General features: G+C 43.6%; 1 protein-coding gene across 1 annotated transcript; it reads left to right on the top strand.

Moving 5' to 3' along the window:
• The first annotated feature begins 138 nt into the window (after nucleotides 1–138).
• Nucleotides 139–20,633, top strand: LOC136432182 (kelch-like protein 24). Its single transcript, XM_066423225.1, has 2 exons — nucleotides 139–268; nucleotides 18,001–20,633. Exon 2 carries the CDS (start codon nucleotides 18,013–18,015, stop codon nucleotides 19,732–19,734), a length of 1,722 nt encoding a protein of 573 aa, XP_066279322.1. The 5' UTR covers nucleotides 139–268; nucleotides 18,001–18,012; the 3' UTR covers nucleotides 19,735–20,633.
• The last annotated feature ends 950 nt before the right edge of the window (nucleotides 20,634–21,583 follow it).

Genomic DNA, 21,583 nt, shown 5'->3' with positions numbered 1-21,583 from the left:
TAGGCACACTGTTACTGAGAAAAATGCCATAAGATATTGATGAGCATTCTAATTCTATCCAAGAAGGAGGATACCTTTAATAGAACTTCCTTGTAATTTCTAGGTTTCATGATATAGAAAATACCCCCCTCATATTTTCGACTGTCCCAGAAATGACCTTTGAACTTCATGGAAGTTTCCCGCCCTTTCATCCAGGAGTGGCGTCTGCAGACCAAACTGTGCGAGCGTTTGAAACTTTGAAGCCCGTTTCCTGATCAAAGTAGGGCAGGTAAAGTTTTCAAGATATTCTTCAGGGTTGGTAGGGAAACTACTGTATGTATTGTTATAATTCATAAGGTTATAGCGTGTTTGAACCGAAATTCTGGCTGAATTTTTGTCACTGAGCTGAGCTCGCAGACCAAAGAGTTGTAGCAAAGTTTTGGCAATACGTGAAGAGTAGGAAGCAGACTGCCTCTGGGGTGGCCCCCCTGTCGGACCACGGCGAACTAGTCGTGGATGGACAGGGGAAGGCTGAAATCCTCAGCAGGCAGTACGATTCTGTCTTCACAGTTGAGGACCTCACCACCGTACCAGAACTGGGAACTAGTCCCTACCCGGACATGCCCCCAGTAGAGGTTACACTAGCAGGTGTACAAAAACTCCTGCAAGGTATCAACCCTGCTAAGGCCTCCGGCCCTGACCTGGTGCCCTGTAGGATCCTTAGGGACTACGCGTCAGAAATCAGTCCCATTTTACACATTATTTTCAACCAGTCACTGGAGAGTGGACAGGTTCCGGCGGATTGGAGGAGCGCCTTTATCAACCCCATATTCAAAAAGGGGGATAGGAGTGCCCCATCTAACTACCGACCTGTCTCACTCACCTGCGTTTGCTGTAAACTGTTAGAACACATCTTATTTTCGGCCACTATGAAACACTTAGAAAACCATCACATTCTACTACCCACTCAACACGGCTTCAGGGCCAAGCACTCTTGTGAGTCACAACTGATAACGACCTTGTATGACTTAACCTCATGGTTCGACCTGGGATATCAAATTGACATGGCTATACTCGATTTTTCAAAAGCATTTGACAGTGTACCACATAACAGACTTATTCATAAATTACAGTACTACGGTATAAGAGGGGAAACCCTGGCCTGGGTAAAGAACTGGCTGCTGGACCGGTACCAACAAGTAGTGGTGGACGGAGAAAAATCCAACCCCGTCAAGGTCAAGTCAGGAGTCCCGCAGGGTACTGTCCTGGGGCCCCTGTTATTTCTTATCTACATTAACGACATCAACAAGGATATAACATCACAGCTGAGGCTCTTCGCAGATGATTGTTTGATTTACCGCTCCATACTATCTGACCAAGACCAATACATACTCCAAGGCGACCTAGACCAACTTTGCAAATGGTCAAGCACTTGGCAGTTGAAATTCAATGTGAAAAAATGCTCTATTCTACACATCCACAAGCCCAGAAGCTCACCAAATTTCCTGTACACAATGTTCAATGAACCCCTAAGCCACAACAACGAACATCCCTACCTAGGTGTCATTCTCACTCACAACCTCAAGTGGAAGGCACACATCAATGATATCACAACCAAGGCCAACAGAACCCTGGGGTTCGTGAGGAGAAATATAAGGGGGGCAAGTAAAGAGGTAAGAGAGAAGGCTTATACATCATTAGTCCGCCCTAAACTTGAATATGCTTCCTCAGTCTGGGATCCACATACACTACACAATGCTCAGTCCAACACGCTAGCCACTAAGATAGAATCTGTACAGAGGAAAGCTGCACGTTTTGTCACAGGTAATTACCTCTGTAAAAAAGAACGTCCTGCGGACTAGTCCGGGACTAGTCCTTGGGGTCCCAGCAGGTCCTAGCAGGTCCCAGACAGTTGGGACTAGTCCCGACCTGACGGACGTCTGGCCAGCAGGTCCGAGGTGACCCCGGGGACCGGGCCATTAAGTGGTCCTGGTGGTCCGCGGGTTCCGGGGACCACCAGGACCACCACATTCCCCTCTGGAACTAGTCCGGCTAAGTTTTAACACGCATTGCCAGGGATCCGTAGCGCAGCGCCCCCTCCCGTACATCGGGTGCATCGTATTTCCAAGCAGATGTTACGGTCGAAGACTCGAGGGGCTATCAAAGAAAGTTGTGACCGCGATTTCTTTCGCCCCCCCCCCCCCCCCCTTTCAACCCTCCTCGTCACCGGTCAGCGGTCTGCTACAAATACACGCGATTTATTTGTGGAAATCATCATAACAAAACTGTAGAATACGTCACGAATTGCGAACAATGTCATTCTCAACTTGGCACATTGTGAACCTGGAAAACTACAAATGCCGGTTTATCATCCGGCGACCGCGAAATTGGGCTTGGGAAATGTCGCCGTTTGAATATTTGCCTCTCGCGCCGATCAGGCTGCGCACTTCACACCTACGAGTTACACCTCCCCCTCGATAAAGCTATAATTGTTTACCAACTCGTGGGGGCAAATCCCCGCGTGGCTGTAATCTGAACTCCGTCCGTAAAACACGAAAGACGGCCGAGATCGGCCGGTTATCACCCGCCCCGCGTCGCTGCATGCTAGCGGTAAGCCGGGTCAAAGGTCATTCATATGTCAATCAGATGGTACTGAAATCAGAATGATAATATTCATTCATATGTCATATGTCAGGACATTTCAATAACACGGCGACTCATGAACGACGCCGCAATTCAATCGTAAAGGTAAAGCTACGGCCGCGTGGCGCGTTGGATACCCGATCCCTCGATCTCGGAAGTTAAGCAACGCGCGGTCCGGACAGTGCTTGGATGGGGGACCAACCAAGGACGTCCGGATTGCTGTAGCCTCACGAAGCTTTCCACGAAATCGTCTTCCGGGAGGGACGTAAAACGGGGGTCCCGTGCTCGAGGAGGTGCCTCGAACACGTTAAACAGCCTCATTACCCTACACATTGGGTACCTGCCTGTGGCACTGGCTGCAAATACACCTGATATTATTATTATTATTATTATTATTATTATTATTATAAAAAAAATGTTGTGAACACCGAGTTATTAATTTTTTTTGCTCAGGCAGAAGCTTGGCGACCTGCTTAAATTAATGAATTATTCCGACCGGCCTCATGGAACCAAGCGCAAGTAAATGTGGGCAAATTTCCAACTTGACTATGGCTTTCCAAAGTTGGAAGAATGGAATATCTATTTCGACCTCCTTAATCTACGCAAAGGAGGTTAAATATTGATCTATGCAAACGTCATCCGCGCGATGCGTGTTACAGGACTACAGGCTAGCCTCCGTTGCAGGCTTCTCCCACCGGCGATTTTAAACTTATCGGGCCAGATTCTTTGGCTGGGCGGCCGTATTTACTTGAGGCCCCGTCTCTGAAGACCGTTGCTATGGGCTCGACGGTTGCCATGTCCCCGGCGCCTTTGATCTGCTCGCAACAAGATCGTCTTTCCACCACTAAAACGATTAATGTAGTACCTCACGACCAGAGCGTCCCGACAGTCTAACGCCGGCTATAGGGGTAATATTTCCCAGGGGAGTTTGTCCATCGAGGGTTTCATTCGCAGATTTGACACTCTCTCCGTAGCCGACTCCCTTAGCATACTATTCACTCTATGTGGCCAATTTCTACTATTTTCCCAGCCATCCGCGGGGCCTGGTAGAGGCGTGTTAATATTTTGGAAGAAATATCTGGTGTTGCGATGTTTTTCGCGCTTCCTGAATATTTCCGTATTTGACCCCTTCGAAAAACAAAAACAATTCGTGTTGAGAATCGGTATAAAATCTGCAAAACAACAACAACATTGCTGCGTACTGAAATCTTTACAACGTTAGTCAACATGGTAAGAAAGCAATGATCAACAATAGTGACCTACTTGCGCTGACACAACTCAAGGAGGTTAACCTCCCTGCACAACGGTCAAGATAAATCCTACCGTCGAAGCCGATAATATAAATCATACATTATGAGACAAACTGTATACCAAAGAGGTTGAAAGGTCCTTCAAATTCCATTTTAACCTCCTTGATTTTACCACAGTAGTCACAGTTTCCAAAATGTCGCCCTCTCAAACGAAAAGAGTTTTGAAAAGAATTTTGTAAACTCCAGGGTGTTTTATGACACCACTGGGGTTTCCTCTCCCGGATCCTAGCATGAAGCAAGCTGTGATAACTTCGGGTCGAGGGGCGAATGGTCACAGCAGGAAGCCATTTGGATAAAGAACCAACTGCGCATGTTCACAACGACATAATAGAAATGGCGGCGTTTTTAACGGTCATCTTGGGTCAGTCAGTATGCGATGTTTGTACATTGTGTTGTAAGTTAGTCGCATTTTCATCTACTTCATGTATTTCTGATAAAAGAAGGTCGTCGATGCACCAGAGGATTACTGTCGAGACGACATGGAATGTTGGACACTTATGGCGACAAACTTGGACCGTGAGTTACAAATCTGATCAAGGGACTTCAGTTCACTATTCGAAGATTGTCCATTTTGTCTTCATTATAATTTTGGAACTCAGGAAGACAAGAAAAAGGTGACATACTTGCTACAAGACGAAGGTTACGGAAGATGCACTCAGGTTTCCCACGCTGGTAAGTTTCTACTCTTGTATGGATGATGTCATGTTCTGTTAGAGAATTATTATTCAACACATGATGACAAGGTGATCTTGCCGAATCCAGAAAAAGAGAATTACTGTACTAGTGTAGGATAATATATATGTAGGGGTAGAAAATGAGCCAAGGTTAGGCAAGGGTTTAACATTAGCACCCCGTCCTGCCAAGATCATGGAATCATGTAAATCCTATATTTATACATGTTTAAACTAATAATCTTTTGGTTGTCTAAACGTGACTGTGGCTTTATTTGAGTGTTTATAATTGAGTGTTTGTGCGTGTTGGCGGGGAAATGGGTGGTCATCAGTTTTCAAGAAAATACTCGACAGAAATTCGGGCGACCCTTCAAAAAGGATAATTTTGCTAAACAGAGAACCACGGTTGGTGTTTGAATTTTTGTAACGTACGGCGGGGGGCCGCGGGGATAGGTTTATGACTGGTTATGACTGGTTTTTGGGGTAGCCTTACATAAATTGTAACTTTGAATTTCGAGTGACTTGATTTCGCAATGTTGATAAACATAATAACCAAATTATAACGGTACACATCAATCGAAGAGTACTAGAGAATATCTGTCACGATGGAATCGAGTTTCACTCTCTGAGTAAAAGTCCCGCAGTTCTGTGTCGATAACATCACAATTTGGTGTGATCTGCCAAGGACATTATCCTTGGATCTGCCTTGGATTGGAATGCAGACCACCAGCAGAGTCTGAAAACAAAAACGGATGAAAGATCATTAGTACACCCAAGGATCCATGCCTGGCGGGGCTATAACTTATATGTAAAGTTGAGTAGAGTCTTTGATTAAAGTAAAAAAGTAATTATTTCCTTACGATAAAGTTTATAATCTGATACAAAATGTTAATGAAAGCTGTTATTTAATGGGTGGTTGAAACAAACAATGGGGCATGTTTCTGCTATCGGCACTCCGGGCAGTCCGGGGAGTCTGGTGTCAGGACCAGAGCCACACTGGGGGAGGATAAAAGTCCGTCTCCTGATCTCCAAGCAGATGTTTGATAGAGCCGTCGGGGAAAACAGGACGCTTGTAAGACATACACTATTGTCATTTTCCCCAGAAATCTCAGCACGTCAGCTCAAGACCGCCGAGACCGTCGAGTTATATAATCAAGTGCATCTTCTATCAGTACCACCTGATTACAAATTAGAGGAATAATCTAACCAACGTCCTAAATTGATGCATAGGGATTTATTAAACCATAACCTCACTAGCTATAGTATTATACTCAGGTACTTCTGAGCTGTAAGATCTCATCAAATACTTGTTTTCAGGATTCGAAACATGTACAGCGACAAAATTAGTTCGTATTTCTCCTTAATTTGCTGAATACGTTAGGTCATGTTGATTTGATTATATCATATATACATATAATATATGGATGGCACCCTCTGGAAGCCCAAAAGCGATGCGAGCGTTCTAGTAAAAAAAGTTTGGCAAACAAGGTTGCCTTCATTGTGAACTCTAGCCTGATTCAGCCGCCCGTAACCTGTCAGTCCACAGGGGGCCCATTATAGACCCGGACAGATGAGTTTGGCACTTTGGGTATTATACAGACTATACGAAATCCAGATCTGAGTGGTCAGGAATGTTGAACAAATCAATGAATACGTAACTATGTAAACCGAATGATAGATTCTTCATTTTATCTTTCACACTGACTTTGGAATTGACTTACGATAATGACATTAGCGATCTGCGGAGCCTGGTAGAGGCTAATTACTATCCGTTTCCCATATATTTTTTTAGGCAATTCATAGCACAGATCTATATTTCATTATTTGGTATTAGGCAGCTGTTTTTTACGATTTTTTGTGTGGAAATGGACGAAAATTGATACGCGCGTGGATGCCACCCATACAATCAAATAAACATGTCCTTAGTTGCAAAACATGCAAAATGTCATTTCGCAAGGAAGGTAGCGAAGGAATTGCAGACACTCAGGCCTCAATCTTTGTTTTGGAGTCCTGTGCTGCGTATCTCTACTATGTTTGAATGCACGTACATGCGAACGTACTTTCTGTTTTAAAAAAGTAGCATTGACTAATGTAGACAGGAAATCTGTTAGCTGCCAAAGTATATTTTTGTATTACCAAAGTTAAAGAATAGCCGCCTTAGCTCCTCCGAAAGACGCGTTAGACTTGGATTGCTATACAAGCTCCTTCTTCCAGTTGGATACGGTCTTTGCAATCCATTGGGCCTGCTTGGACTTGGAGACTAGCGTTAGAGGCGCTATAGGCCTAGACGAGGTCACGGTACTTGCGTGGGCCGGCGTATGTTCTCACAAGACTTGAAGTGATGACCTCCTTGTTAGTTTGTATGCAAACAAGATTTCTTAGATTTAGACATTTGCAGCGTTTGCAGCAGGGCTCAAGGTAGATCTTTCTATTTTTAACCTCCTTGATGTAATCGTCGAAACCAAAAACACGCCAGTATTTTCTTGTAGACTAACCGGCTACAGGGAGAACATTTGCCGGGGGACTTTGGCAATGGAGGGTAACATTCGCAATATTTGACCCTATAGCCGACTCCCTCCATACAGTTGGCTCTATTTGGCCAATTTCTACTATTCTACCAGCGACCCGCGGAGGGTTAGGACATAAGGATTTCTACAGCACATGTGAACATCCTAAATAGTGATACACACAAAGGCGCCATCCGCAACGACTTTTAAGTGCGGACACTGTGACATAGGTGTGAAGTGGCTTTGATTGGTTCGAGGCGGTTCTCTCTATCATCAAGGATATTTCACATTATGATTAAATATCCTCGATTTCAACGATATCAACGTTCAAATGTAAGAATAAGAATGTATGTGTTTCTCTGTGTGGGGGAGATAATGCATATGAAAGTATGCGATAGATTTTCGTCTGTATATTGACACAAATGATTAATGTAGACCACCCTAGCCTCCGTTGCAGGCCTTCCCACTTACTACTTCCCACTAGCGTTTTACTGGCGATTTTTGTTCAATTTTGTGTGTGTGGGGGGGGGGGCGTATCTGTATATCTGCTTGAGCCCCGTATCTGCTTGGGATCGGGAGGTACGGGACCCAATGGCCAAGCAGATACGGGGGCTCAAGCAGATACGCCCCCCCCCCAAAAAAAAAATTGAAGAAAAAAACCGCTAGTAAAACGCTAGTGGGAAGGCCTGTAACGGAGGCTAAGACCATCCCAGCTATAGTATTAGCACAGGCCACATGTTAACAACCATTTACGTATAAATGCACAATTATGATTATGTCTAGCTAATCATAGGGCTCCTACATTTATACAATTAACAAGAAGCGATAAGAAGCTGAAAGTAATTTATACTTAGTATACTCTATATATTACTCTCAGCTTCCTCTCGCTTCTTGGTAATTGTATAAATGTAGGATGCTGTATGATTATCCGAGTTGGTTTATCGAAGGCTGTAAGGAATATTAGTTTCTCTTTACTGCTGAAGTATCTGGAGTGGGGGAAATTACATCACACATTATCGAAAAGAATGCTTCCATCGCTATCATATGATTCATATGGCATTCTACAGTAAAATGTACAGGTACTTCATCTTCTACTAGCAACTTGACAAAGAAATATAGTTGGACAAGTTGGAAAAACTCACTCTCCCTACAGGGGAGGAACAGAAATAAATTTTCATTGGCCCGAAATGTAAATGACTTCATTCTATGCATTTTACTTGCGGCAAGTAAAACCATTCAGGGAACGAAAACGGTTGCGCTCCTTCTCTGCCAACTAAACCAAAAATAAATAAAAATTCCAGCTCTCTAATTTTACACTCTGTGTGGATACCAGGGAGCATATCTTACTACAGTTTCCCCCCTTTAATTGGTAACGGACTTAGTAGTATTTAACCAGGCGGTAAAAAACTGCCCCTGTTCCTTTACAACCTTCAGCTTTCGCTAGATCCTTCCCGGTATACTATACCGGTACATTGTAACGTTGGGTAACCTAAATTCGTGGGGTACTTAAAGTCGGGATTTTTCGAAAACGGGGTATTTAGGGATATGTGCTAGATGCAACATCAGTAATACCGCTAGAAATGCAAACCTGACAGACTTACGTATTCAGAACACTGTCTGAAAAGCTTCGATAAGCATGGATTATAAGGCGACGAGGTCAAAAACTCTCCGTCCCTTATTGGAACAGTCTGAGGGCTTCGTGGGAGAAGTACACAACATGGTTGTCGGCTGGTTTATAAGAAAAATGTCACATCCGCTTCCTGCTAAACACAATTATTTACAAGACAACTTATTACAATCTCTTTTGCTAACCTACAACTGGATTCTAAGTGTGATTAATCATCAAAACTCCTCTCTGTTGCTACAACCTATGGCACGTGTATTTTCCCGCCGCCATATTGTTAACCAGAATCCTGTTGTCAAGCAGACGACAAAGGTTTGTGAGGAACACTTTTTTGTCTAAATGCTGCGTGTGATAGTGGACTGAGGAAGATATTTTCCTCAAAGTTTGCTCCTAACACAACAAGGAACACATGGACATAGTAGTATTACCATTGCTACGGCATCCAGCTAACTTCCCATGAATAATGTAACGTTACACGTTGCCCGATGATGACGATGGGCCGACTTTGAGTGAAGTTCTACCGACTCAACACACGGCTTGTTCCCGAACTGGCCTGATATGTGCGGTACGGCCGTTTTTTCGTGTATTTTTTTTACTTGGACACGTCTATATCCATAGCACTCTCCTCAAGCCAAGGATGGAAAGAATAGCTGCTGTATAAAATGTGATTAGCGGTAAGATATTCAAGACGAATCTTCTCTCCCGAATTAATGTGCCCCCCCTGTCCGACAGCACTGTCATTCTGCGTGCGGCGGACGGTAGTTTTAAGTTGAAATATTATGGTGTCAGCACGACTAGAGACAAAATCTACCATATATATGATTAGTGCAAAGATAGGACATGATACTGACAGAATAATAGAAAAAAAGGATGTTTTATTGCTCTGCTAGATTGATTTCAGTCAACCATTATCGGAAAAATCCCGAATTTAGGTTACCCAACGTTACTAGCCTGACCAGACTTTGTAGCTTTCGTCCGCTCCCCAAGCTCGGCTACTGGTTCCTGGCACTCCAGCGAACACAACAGGTAATGCGATATCCTTCTTCGGAGTTCCTCCTATGATCTTGGGAAGGGGTGTGTCCAGCGGTCTGTGAACACTGCGTCATTTCCATCGCACTGTGCTCACGTGCACTCAGCATATGCCGATGTCAGTCAAAGTTTTGGACCGCTGTTGCTAGGGCAATGGCGCCGGAAGTCTAAAGCGGCGTCTCTGATCTGAACATATGATGATACCAATGTTCGTCGGTCCAAAGTTTTTGTTTCTCAAAAGCAACATTACCAAACCAAGAAATAAAATATTTTGTCATAGTAAAATACTTAAAATGATTATGTAGAATAGATATAAACAGCCCTAAACCATCCGTCACGTTGTTCAGACTTGGACCCACATGCATGACAAAACGTGTTCCGTACGTTCGTTCCTCGACATGCGCCGCTCTTGCCGCCGACTCGCGCTAGCACAGGCCCTGGTCCTATCACCAGAAAATGGAGATCGTCCCACTGATCAAAGTGACCACTTTAACTAACGACCGTTCTCTCCACCAGCAGGAGATTTATACCTTTGCTCGCTAGCTTGCGAGCCGAACCTGGTGAAACAAAACAGGACTAGAAAGGCAACATTTGCGAGCAAATACAGCATGTTTAGCCATACTCCTCGCCATGCAAAAAATGGACTCTCCCCAAATAACAATGGACCATTCTAAAATACTTGCACTAAAAAAATGAATCACCCCAGTCCAAAACTGAGTCTTCCAGTAGCACCTCAACACAATATGGACCAGTCCACAACCATATCCACTAATTGATTAACACTTCTGCTAAAGAATGGACTTTTTCATAATCATTCCAGCTCAAAATTGAAAGAAATAATTAAAGAATCCTCCCCTTGCAAGAATGGGATATTCCGTGCCATTTCCATGTAAACCAGTCGAAAAATATCCGCTGAAAATTACACTCTTGCGCATAATCAACCCAGTTCAAAATTGAATTAAAAAAGATCAGCCCCAGGGAAGAATGAAGTTTTCCATAGTATACATATGAAGATTTGACAGGAGACGAAGGAAATGACCAAAAACAACATATTTGGGTCAATTCAAAGTCACCGAGAGGGTTGTAATATAATATTTGTAATATGTTTGAACTATTTTGATTAAAAGAATGTCTAAGTCACAACAGTTCTAAAGTGTTCAAACAATTAGAATTGAAACTTATAACATGTTTGAACTCATTTCACATACGTTGGAAACATTTCGAACGTAACTACACAAAAATCTCTTTATTTAGAACAGTTTCAAACCATCTATCCAAATGTTTCAATGTTCGAACAATTTGTAACAAAAATTTTCACAATTGCCCTCATAAACGAAGGTGCTAAGTCCTCCTGTGTGTTTCTGCCTATTTTCGGTGGCCGCGCTAGACCACCAGCGGATTTGTTTTGACGGAGCGTCACCCGCGCGCGACGATGTACACTGTTCGGCACCGCTAATATCCGGCATTTTCCCGCTCCAAAACACTCCACAAGACCCACGTTTTTAGTGTTTTGCCTCTTGTGCAACACGATTCGATTTGCATTACTAACGGGACGAAAATGATAGAAAAAATTCACCCCGTCCCGGCGTCCGTCCCAAAAACATGAACGACATGAAAATATATTTTCTTACAGATTCAATCACAAAAATCAACAGCATGGGATTCCAAATTTTCGCAACGGCCGACCATTTAGCATGGTTGAACTTCCTTCCAAGGCGTGCGATAGATAAACATTCCCGGCACATAATAGTCACTAGTACCAGACTAACGCAAGCTCATGATGATAATAGGGAGAAAGTTTGTCAGTGAAGTTTGGCCACCAGAGGGTACATTCATTTAACGTTACAAGCTAGCGCAAAGGGGCGAATCATTGACCTTACCGGGGACTGACTCTACTGGCCTAATCATTCCTTTTTTGCCGAATTCTACGATCCATACGCCCGTACGTAGGACATGTAGGAAGGCACCGCCTACCACCCGCCTTTGATCATGTATGAAGTCGGCGGCAGAGAGAGATCATCAATCAATTTTGACAGGAGTGTCGCGCCAGTCTGAGGAGAAACGATCTCCCGTGTTGTGTTGAAGAATTTGGAGTTTGAAAATATCTGGAATAACTAATGCTAGAATAAACATTCACAAAATCATTGATTTAACTTGTTTTCTGTTATAAAATTTCCTAAACTGCAATTTAACCACTGAGTTTAAGGGAACATGGTGTTTTCCCGATAATCACGTTAAATGTTTATGTCCGGTCTTTCCTCCTCGTAAGCAAACTTCAAGCTTGGCCAGGTGCAAGGCACTCGGGGTCAATGACCTGTAGGTCATATGTAGTATTGAAAGTGACAGAAGTGGCAAATATTGTCAAGAAAGCCCAAAATAAATCGTTTTGAATATATGTATGCCAAAAATGGGAATGTAGTCCTTTAAATATTTGTTCAAGCCACATATACAGCAAATTTCAGGTCATTCGGTTGAAATACAAGGGCGCAGGAGGCCAAGATATGCTAAAAATAGCCTAAAAACCTCAATAAAATCACTTTCAAGGTCAATATCAAAAAAAGGAAAAGAACGTACATTGGTTTTTGCCTACATTACCTCTGTACCAAATTTCAGGTCATTTGGTCAAAAAATGACAGAGATGAATCGATTTGAAGATTTGACAGGAGAAGAAACATGAGAGAAAACAATATGTTGAGCCATACTTATGGCTAAACATAATGACACTGCTGGGAGGGAAATTGGAGCTAGTGACGTCATGTCAGGTCATTTGCATAGAAAGCCCGCAAAAGAAGCGCCGCCCCGAGCAAGCTCGTAAACAAGGGATCTCAGCGGTGCGAAACAAAGCGGCACACTCCCTCATTGGGTCTTGCACGTGGCGCGTGGTACGCAAAGCCGACGTAGTTTATATACTCTTGCACAACGCCTTACTTGGCATTTTACTGATCCTACAGTTTGGAACGAAGCTAGAAGTAATAATTGATAAAAAGACTTTAATTTAAAGTTTAAAAAAGAGCCCAAAACATGCAGCTTCCGTCGTTTCGAAGCATATTCTGATAAAGCAAGGAGGTAACCTCCTTGGATAAAGTAAATATCTACACCTTTTAATGCTTGACTTTTTATTGCCGTGCGCACTTTTCTGCGAGTAGATTGTTGTTAATGTTGTAACGTGTGGTAGAAACTGCACTTCGCGTCGGTTACAGATCACATTGTGCTATAGTTCCGGCAACGCCTTCATTGTTTTCACGTGGGTCCCTGGCACAGAGACCTGAGATTACTCTTTCTGCAGCTTCGGCAGGGCCGACCAAGTCTTCCGACCCGCCTAGGCAAGCCAGACGTCCAGACCGGCTTCTTGTGAATAAAAACACCGTCTAGTTTCCATGACAACCGCCAGTCCTGGGGCTTGGACTAGTCCCAGCCGTCTAGGACCGGTCCCAACACGGCGTGACTAGTCCGCAAGGACCGGTCCCAACCCGGCGCGCTGAGCGCCAGGACCGGTCCCAACCCGGCGCGCTGAGCCGCCAGGACCGGTCCCAATCGGTCACGCCCAGTCCCCGAGGGCAGGTCCCGGCCCGTCCCAGCCGGTCCGCTCGGACCGGTCACGGCCGGGACCGGTCCTGGACTAGTCCCTGAACCACCAATTTTGACCAGTCCAAGTAGTCCCGGACTAGTCCTGGACTAGTCCAAGTAGTCCTGACTAGTCCTGGGAGGTCCCGGAACACCATAGGTCCGAGGTCGAGACTAGTCCTGGCTAATAAAATCCGGACTAGTCCGGGACTAGTCCCGGACTAGTCCGGGACTAGTTTTTTTTTACAGAGGTACAACTACACTGCCAGTAACACCTCACTACAACACTCCCTAGGATGGGCCACTCTGCAACAACGCAGACACATTGCCCGCCTCACTCTTATGTACAAGGCAGTCCACAATCTGATTGCAATACCCACCGCACACATACTCACTTTCAACACCAACAGCACCAGAGGTCACTCACAGCGATTCATTACACTTCCATGCAAAACAGAAACTCATCGCGGCAGCTACTTCCCCAGAACGGTAATTGACTGGAACAACCTACCCCAACACCTCATCAATTCAACATCGGTAGCCAGTTTCAAATCTGGGTTGGCCAAGTCCCTTGGCCTGCCCAGTACCAACATTTAGTCATATAGAGTGTGTCGGGACAACACCCACTGTAGCCACATGTATATAGCACCGTTTGTTTAATACTCACTTATTTATATAGTTACCCGTATTTCTTCTAATAAAGGACGCACCCCAAATAAAGTGCGCACCCCCGATTTGGGCTTCACCGCAACCCCAATCACGCCAGCTGAGATACTTCACAGAAAAACCTTAATAAAGTGCGCACCCCCGATCTGCCGCCGGTCGCTCGGCGCGTGTCTCCAAGATGTGACCACGCCCCGGTATTCGGCACGCTATGAAGTCCTGGTGTCTTTCTTAATCGTTCCATTTTCAAGGAATTTTCGGGAAAACATTACCATTATTTGGGGTCAACACTTAACCCTCTACTCCGCTCAAATTTTGAGTAAAAAGTTTTGAAGTTTAAACGTCACGCTGAGAACCTCGCGCCAGGATATCTGACAAACTCCCTTGATATTGAAGGACCAGACGACGATCCGCTTGATTTCTACCGGGCTAGTCAAAGACAAACGTGTAAAACGCATTTTGAGATAAAATAAAAGATCGTCTCTCGGCATTTATGCCGCAAAATACAGCGTTGCATTGACAAATCATTTCATTTCCCCGATCGCCCGCCGCCATATTGTTCAAATCCTGCTGCCCCAAGATGCATTTCGCGTGTTACGTAATCCTCATCACATGATCGCATTACGCGTCTCTGATTGGTTGCTGCTGCAGCTGAAGGCGGGAATATTGCAGACGAAGTGCATCATGGGGCAGCAGAATCGCGGTCTAAGTTTTTTCTTTGTCTGAAATGTTACACATGAAAACGCAATAAAAACGCGGTTTTATCGACTACATAGCAACATTATGGTGAAGAAAATGCAAAACCAAAAGATGTTTTCGGGAAAGCATACATTTATTTGCCGATTGATGGTGGCTTTTGCGTAATTTTAGCGATCAATGAACCCGGAAGTCTGCCGAAAGCGGCGTGGGTTTTCGCGTTTTATCCGTCAAAACAAAAACAAAACTCCCGCTGAAGCGAACTCTGGAACATTTCAGATTCTAGCTATTACGTTTTTGATAAATAATATCTACAGATACGCACGATGTGCCCATATTTGCAGCCGTGTGGGTGGTTAGGAAATTATTGACGTCGCAAGCGGCTTAGTACAAGCGGCGTGGGGTACGAAATTAATTGGCCGGCCCGACACACTGAAATAGTCGCGCGGTTGAAAACACCCAGCGTTATTTGGTGTCTCATAATTTGATATTTAATATCGCTATATCAATTATTTGTATATCTAGAATACCTTTTCAAAAATATACGTATGATGTAGCATCGTTATCTTGTAAACATAAGAACATGAATAAGAACAGAACATGCATAAATTATCGTTGCGTGTCAGCTAAGTGACGGGGCTAGCCTGCTGGGGTAATAATCGGTGACTTCCTGACTTACGTCGCGACTTTTCTCGAGAGAAAACCTAAATAAAGTGCGCACCCCGACTTTGGCTTTGACCTGAAGCCTCATCTTGAAGGTTGAAATGTCAAAAAAGTGCGTCCTTTATTAGAAGAAATACGGTATTGTTGCGTCGATTTAGTTTATTTTTCTTCGGATTTTCACCACCACCGCTGCAGCTGAGCGTGACCCTGCCACTTTATCCTCAACGCTATGCCCCTCGCGGGGTTTTGTTGAGTAACGTATAGAAGTAGAAATAGAAGCCTACTATGCAGACCTTCTAGGACTGCAGCGCCTGCGTTTAATTTTTAGGGGGAGCGGAGCGATGGTTCGCAATTTTCAACATATTGCGGCCAGGTTCTAAAAATATGCCGGCGAGATAGTTTCTGCGTCTCTAGCTTAGCTACATCTCCCAGCAAGTTGAAAATTGCGAACAGCGCCCCCCCCCCATTGGTTTAATCAATGGTTTCATCTATTCCCACAATGGGTTCGCGGAAAAGGCTGGGCTGTATACCAGGCCAGGGCATGGTGTAGCCGTGGCGACTTTTGCAGGGCTTGTATATAGCCCGTACAACAGTCGTGGCACCCTGCATCGGCCAACGTCAAGCATACGCGCACATCGCCGTGACGGACCGCCGGTGGCCTGATCTCTGGGGGTCCCCGAACTTCTAACAGCCTAATCTAAAAATGCAGAGTCAAATTTGCATCCTAAACCCTCTTTCCTAGCCGTACCGCCACTGTTTTGCGATCGGTCCCCAGTATAATACCCCTGCTCAGAACCCACCGCCTTGTTTCATCCGGGGTATGAGATCTCCTCTCGTGCCCAGAGTTGTATGATCCTGCACCCACTAACCATTGGAGCTACACTGAGAACGAGACCAGATGTTTATATGATGACGTAGATGACCCAGATGAAAGATGGCACTGGGTTCTGAACAGAGCTGTTAAAGTGGGGACCGATCACAAAACAGTGGGGGTACGGCTAGCAGAGAAGTTTTATGATGCAAATTTGACTCCACATTTTTAGCTTAGACTGTAAGAAGTTCGGCGACCCCCAGAGATCAGGCCACCGACGTTCTGTAGTACGGGCTATATACAAGACAGCAAGTACATGTGTAAAAGTAAGCCCTGCAACAGTTGCCACGGCTAGTAGGCATGGTGCTGAAAGAAAAGCCAATACTGAGTCATTAGAAACAAATTCCAAGTATACAATAGAATGTACTGGAAATGCTAAGATTGAAGGGGAGGGGTACAATGGCAGGACCTTTGTTTGCCACAATATCAAATTCAAAACAGATGTCTCACACTGAAAATTTTGAGTGTGCATGCATATATGGGTTTCTGTATTTCTGTGTGTGTGTGCATGTGTGAATGTGTTTTTTACAATGTATAGTGTTGTTTGTGTTGTTGGTATTGCCGTTGACACAGTTTTCCTCTAGGAAATTCTATTACAGGCCAAACCTCCATGCGTACCCTGGGAGCCCAGAAAGGGAAGCCTGATAGGGTAGCCTAGGCTGGGCAGCCCAGCCTTTTCCACAAAGCTTTCTCGGAATAGCCAAGGAGGTTTGTTTAAACATTGATTATAGAACCTCCGTGCAATGACTTAATTTGTTCATCAACATTTCAGAAAACACAGGGTGCTGTAAAGTATGTCATATTCTTTGAGTTTCATAAAGAGTGACCTCATAGTTTATATCTATCACCCATTCACAACAATGCGACAGGATTGAGTCACTTAATGTAATGATAGTACAAGAATACTGTGAGAATAACCCTTCACAATTCAATTTCAGAAATTGTCAGTTCTGGCTACAACCTGTCAATAAGGATTTTTTCCCTGCAGTTTTCATGCAGTTTTTTTCCAACTACCGGTACTACAGACTTCCGGCTGAATTAACACTAGTTAGCCTAGAGCTTAGTGATAAATACAAAATATGGATTACATTGATAATCTTCTGCATTCCTCCCATTTCTCTCATGGCCATAGACACTCTGCAGTACACAAGGCTCCGTCTAAACTTCAGTCAATTAAACCACCATCTCTTTCAACACCACTGTATAAATCATCCTACATGCACATGCGGTTATCATAGTGAAACAACTGAACACTACCTTCGGTCAGTTCTACACTTTAAACTTTATGCTAGCCAAAGAAGTACTCTGTTAACATCTCATTCCAATATAGTAGACCTACAGCTACTCAATGACAGTACGTTATGTTCTTTACTGCTACGAGGGTCCATGTCACTTTCACATCTACAAAACTGTTACATCTTCCATATAGTTCACACTTTCATTCACTGTACAGGTATATTCTTGTAGTTGATAGATTTCTTTTATCCACTTTGTATCTATGTATTATGTATTAATGTATTGTGTCTTTACTAGTGTTATATTTATGTTATTGAGTAGAAGGCTCTACATAAGCAATCATGCTTGATGCCTAATACTCATAAAATAGATGTGAATAAAATAATGTAAATTTTCTGCTACAATCTGCTAGACGAGTGCAGTACCTCTGGGACCTCAAAATCACACTCACTCACTATCACACCTACCCACATTTGAAGTATAAAAGCCACCAACAGGTTCTGTCTTGAAATGTAACTGATCAATTATTCCTGTTGTTTTGCAGGATTGAAGTACGATGGCAGAGGCACAGAGATCACAGGCATCATTCGACTTCTGCCACAGTCCACATGCGGGCTCCCTCTTGCAGGGCTTACAGGAACTGCGATCTGACAACCTACTGACAGATGTTGTCCTTTGTGTTTCTGGACAGGAGATCCCATGCCATCGAAACATTATGGCTGCCTGCAGTGAATACTTTCGTGCAATGTTCTGTAATGAGCATCGTGAGAGCAAAGAGCACAAAGTCACCATACATGAAGTCAGCTCCGGTACCTTGCAGCTTCTTGTTGACTACGCGTACACGTCAAAAGTCGCCATCACAGAAGACAATGCTGTGAAACTGCTAGAAGGGGCCAACTTTTTCCAGATCCTACCTGTGCGTGATGCTTGTGCAGCTTTCATATCCAACAATCTGAGTGCCAAAGACTGTCTACAGATGCTGCACATAGGCAACATGCTGTCCTGCCCAGATCTGGAGTCGAAAGCGAGATTGTGTGCCTTGAAGGAGTTTGCAACAGTCAGCAAAACACCTGAGTTCCTTTCTTTGACAAAAGACCAGCTCATCACACTTATCTCATCTGACGACCTCAATACTACAGAAAAAGTCGTGTACACAGCAGTGATGAAATGGATCAACCACGACACCAGGAAGAGAAAGAGGTCCATGAAAGAGCTGATAGAACTGGTCAGGTTCCCTTTCATGGACAAGCATTATTTCTTTGAGAATGTAGAGAGCAACGAGACCGTACGCAAGTCTTGTCAGGGTATCATGACAGAAGCTCGCAGATGCCAGCACTTTCCAGGAGAGGTCCAGTCACCTCGCACCCGTCCTCGGCGTGCCAGCGGTCTGAGGGAGGCAGTAGTGGTCATAGGAGGGTTCAAAAGAGGAAGGAATGAAGATGATGTACATACTGTAGACTCCATCAGAATGACATACTCTGCAGAGCCAACAAGGTCAAGTTGGATTGATATAACCAGACCGACAGAGGACTTAGACAGTCCATGTCTTGTGGTGGCTGTCGCTGTTCTGGGCACAAGTGACATTGTCATGTCCATTGATGACGATGTGTGGCTGTACCAGTCAGAACTGGACTCCTGGTCCAGCCTTGCTCAGCTTAAGACTCAGCGGTACTGTCACAGTCTAGCAGTGTTGTATGGTAAAGTGTATGCAATTGGTGGTGTAGGCAGATACACACGGTCACTAGTAACGTCTGTTGAAGTCTATGACCGGAGGCAGAACAAGTGGACTGAAGGTGTTCCTCTTCCACAGCCAAGGTGCGGTCATGGAGTTGCAGTGTTGGACAGCAGCATATATGTCATGGGTGGGTTTGATCATCATGACAAAGAAAAATCAACAACCACCGTGTACCGCTTCAGCCCAGGTGATTCACAGTGGCAGTTGATGAAGGACATGCCTAAAGCCGATGGGCACTTTACGACCGCAGTCCTCAATGGCTGCATCTATACAGAGCTACGTTCACGTATTTTCCGTTTCACACCTGGCGAAGATGGTGGTCGCTGGAGTAAGTCTGATATTCGAACCTGCTTAGGGTCTGGAATGACTGTGTTTGGGGGGAAGGTTTATATCTACGGAGGGATTGATAAAACAACTGAATCAGATGAAGAAAGTGCAGATGTCATGTGCTTTGATCCAGATAGCCAGTCACTCAGCCATGTGGGAACCATGCCTGAGGGTCTATACCTTGCTTCCTGCATCACCATACTAAAGTATTGCTGATATATGATGGACTCCCTTGACTAGACTGTAGAAAGCCACATTTTATTACTAGTACTTCAAGCTTAGGCCACACCAATTTATTTTCTTGGTTAACGGAATAAAAAAATGTAACCAAAGAAATGCTAGATTGGAAAAAAAAAACGGTTCTCAGTGGCAAATGTGCTAGATGTTGCCACATCGGCAACCAAATCCGCAGTGTGTTTTTTGGCACACAGTATGACAGATTATCCGAATAGGCTCGGTGGGCGTCACTCCATTGTCCGGGAAGGTAGTGTAAAGTGCCTTTCCCAAGGGCACAACGTCAGGGCATGGTGAGTATCGAACTCGGGATCCCGGGACCTATTGATTCTGAGTTCAACGCTCTAACTGTTACGCCACGCTGACGTCATTTGGAAGAATTGAAAACTAGATTGGAAAAACAACATGAAAACAGAATCTCAGAGGAAAGTTTTTACTTTGGTGCACACAGTTTCAGGGAGTGAACAGGGTCAGGTGCAAGTTTTCACCCCGGCCTTCAGTTTTCATGAGTTTTTTTTGCTAAAATTAAAAATAAAAATTAATCCGTTAACCAAGAAATTAAATTTGTGTAGCCTTATGCACAGTAATGCTAATATGTGCCACAATGCTTGTATGTGTATACCTAGCATTCCTTTACTATAGTTGCTCTCTAACAAGCATTTAGAATCTGTGTTGCAGATTTATGTCATCACAAATAAAGATTCAAATGTTGTACTGCAAATGGAGATATTATTGTGTGCTGTGCAGTCCAGACATTCAAAGAACAAACAAGTGCTTTTGAAAAAGCTGGAATTAAAGCGGCACAGTTGTGATAGAAATTTGAAAAACCCGATGACCAAATTGTGTATTGTCGGTAAATAAAACAGGCTTTGAAACAAGAACTTGGAATGTGATATGACATCACACATATTTAGATTACAAAATTGCTCACTTTAGATAGAAACATCCCAGATTCAGGCTAAAATAGCTTGATGATAAAAAAATATTAGATACTAGTGTATCCCAAAATGTCTCGTATGAAGTGTGCTTTCATGATACAGCCACTTACTGTGTAATGTGGTATAGTATACAAAAGATCTGATGTAACTTACATTAAGTTACAAGTTCACTTGTAAAGTTGTGTAACAATTTTGTATGCGATTGAATAATATCTCTTAGTTCTACAATAAGTAGTGGAATGAACAGATTGCTGATTTACATAAATTTCCATGATACTATTGGCCACTGATGGTGAAACCATCTACACCAACACTGCTAGATTTTCTCTTGGCCTATTTGACAGATTTTAATGTTATCATTAAGGCCACACCAATTTAATTTCTTGCTTCTCGGATTTTTCAGAAAAAATTGGAGCGACAGGGCGAAAAAAAAAAAATTAAAAAAAATTAAGAGTAAAGATAATGGCTTACTTATCACAATAACATGATTATTAAGTTTTCAACTTTTCATGTCACATTTTAATTCTTTAATCTAGTACTACAATTGTTACTTTCATTATATTCACTTGGTTGTCCCAAACCAGTTATGTTGCTTATGTTAACCATTTTGCCATCCAGCAAACTTTTTGTTATACTTCTTCGTCTTATACTGTAATTATGGTTAATCATTATGTTATCAGTTATCATGTATCCTCCAACTACAGTTACATGTAAACTTCCTCTTTAAAGCTCATTTCATTTCTTGTTTACACCCAGATTATTGCCAAGGCTCTCTGTTATCATTTATATTATTTGCACTTGGCTCCCCTTACCAGCTATGAATGTGATACTAATAAGTAACCCATTTGCCACCCAGCTAACACTATTTATTATGCTCCTTTCTGCAGTTATGT

Source organism: Branchiostoma lanceolatum, chromosome 4, assembly GCF_035083965.1.
Source record: "Branchiostoma lanceolatum isolate klBraLanc5 chromosome 4, klBraLanc5.hap2, whole genome shotgun sequence".
NCBI lineage: Eukaryota > Metazoa > Chordata > Leptocardii > Amphioxiformes > Branchiostomatidae > Branchiostoma > Branchiostoma lanceolatum.
This window is presented reverse-complemented; position numbering and strand designations above follow the sequence as displayed.

Coding starts and splice junctions, on each gene's coding strand:
- LOC136432182 (XM_066423225.1), top strand. CDS start 18,013: ATGGCAGAGGCACAGAGATCACAGGCATCATTCGACTTCTGCCACAGT.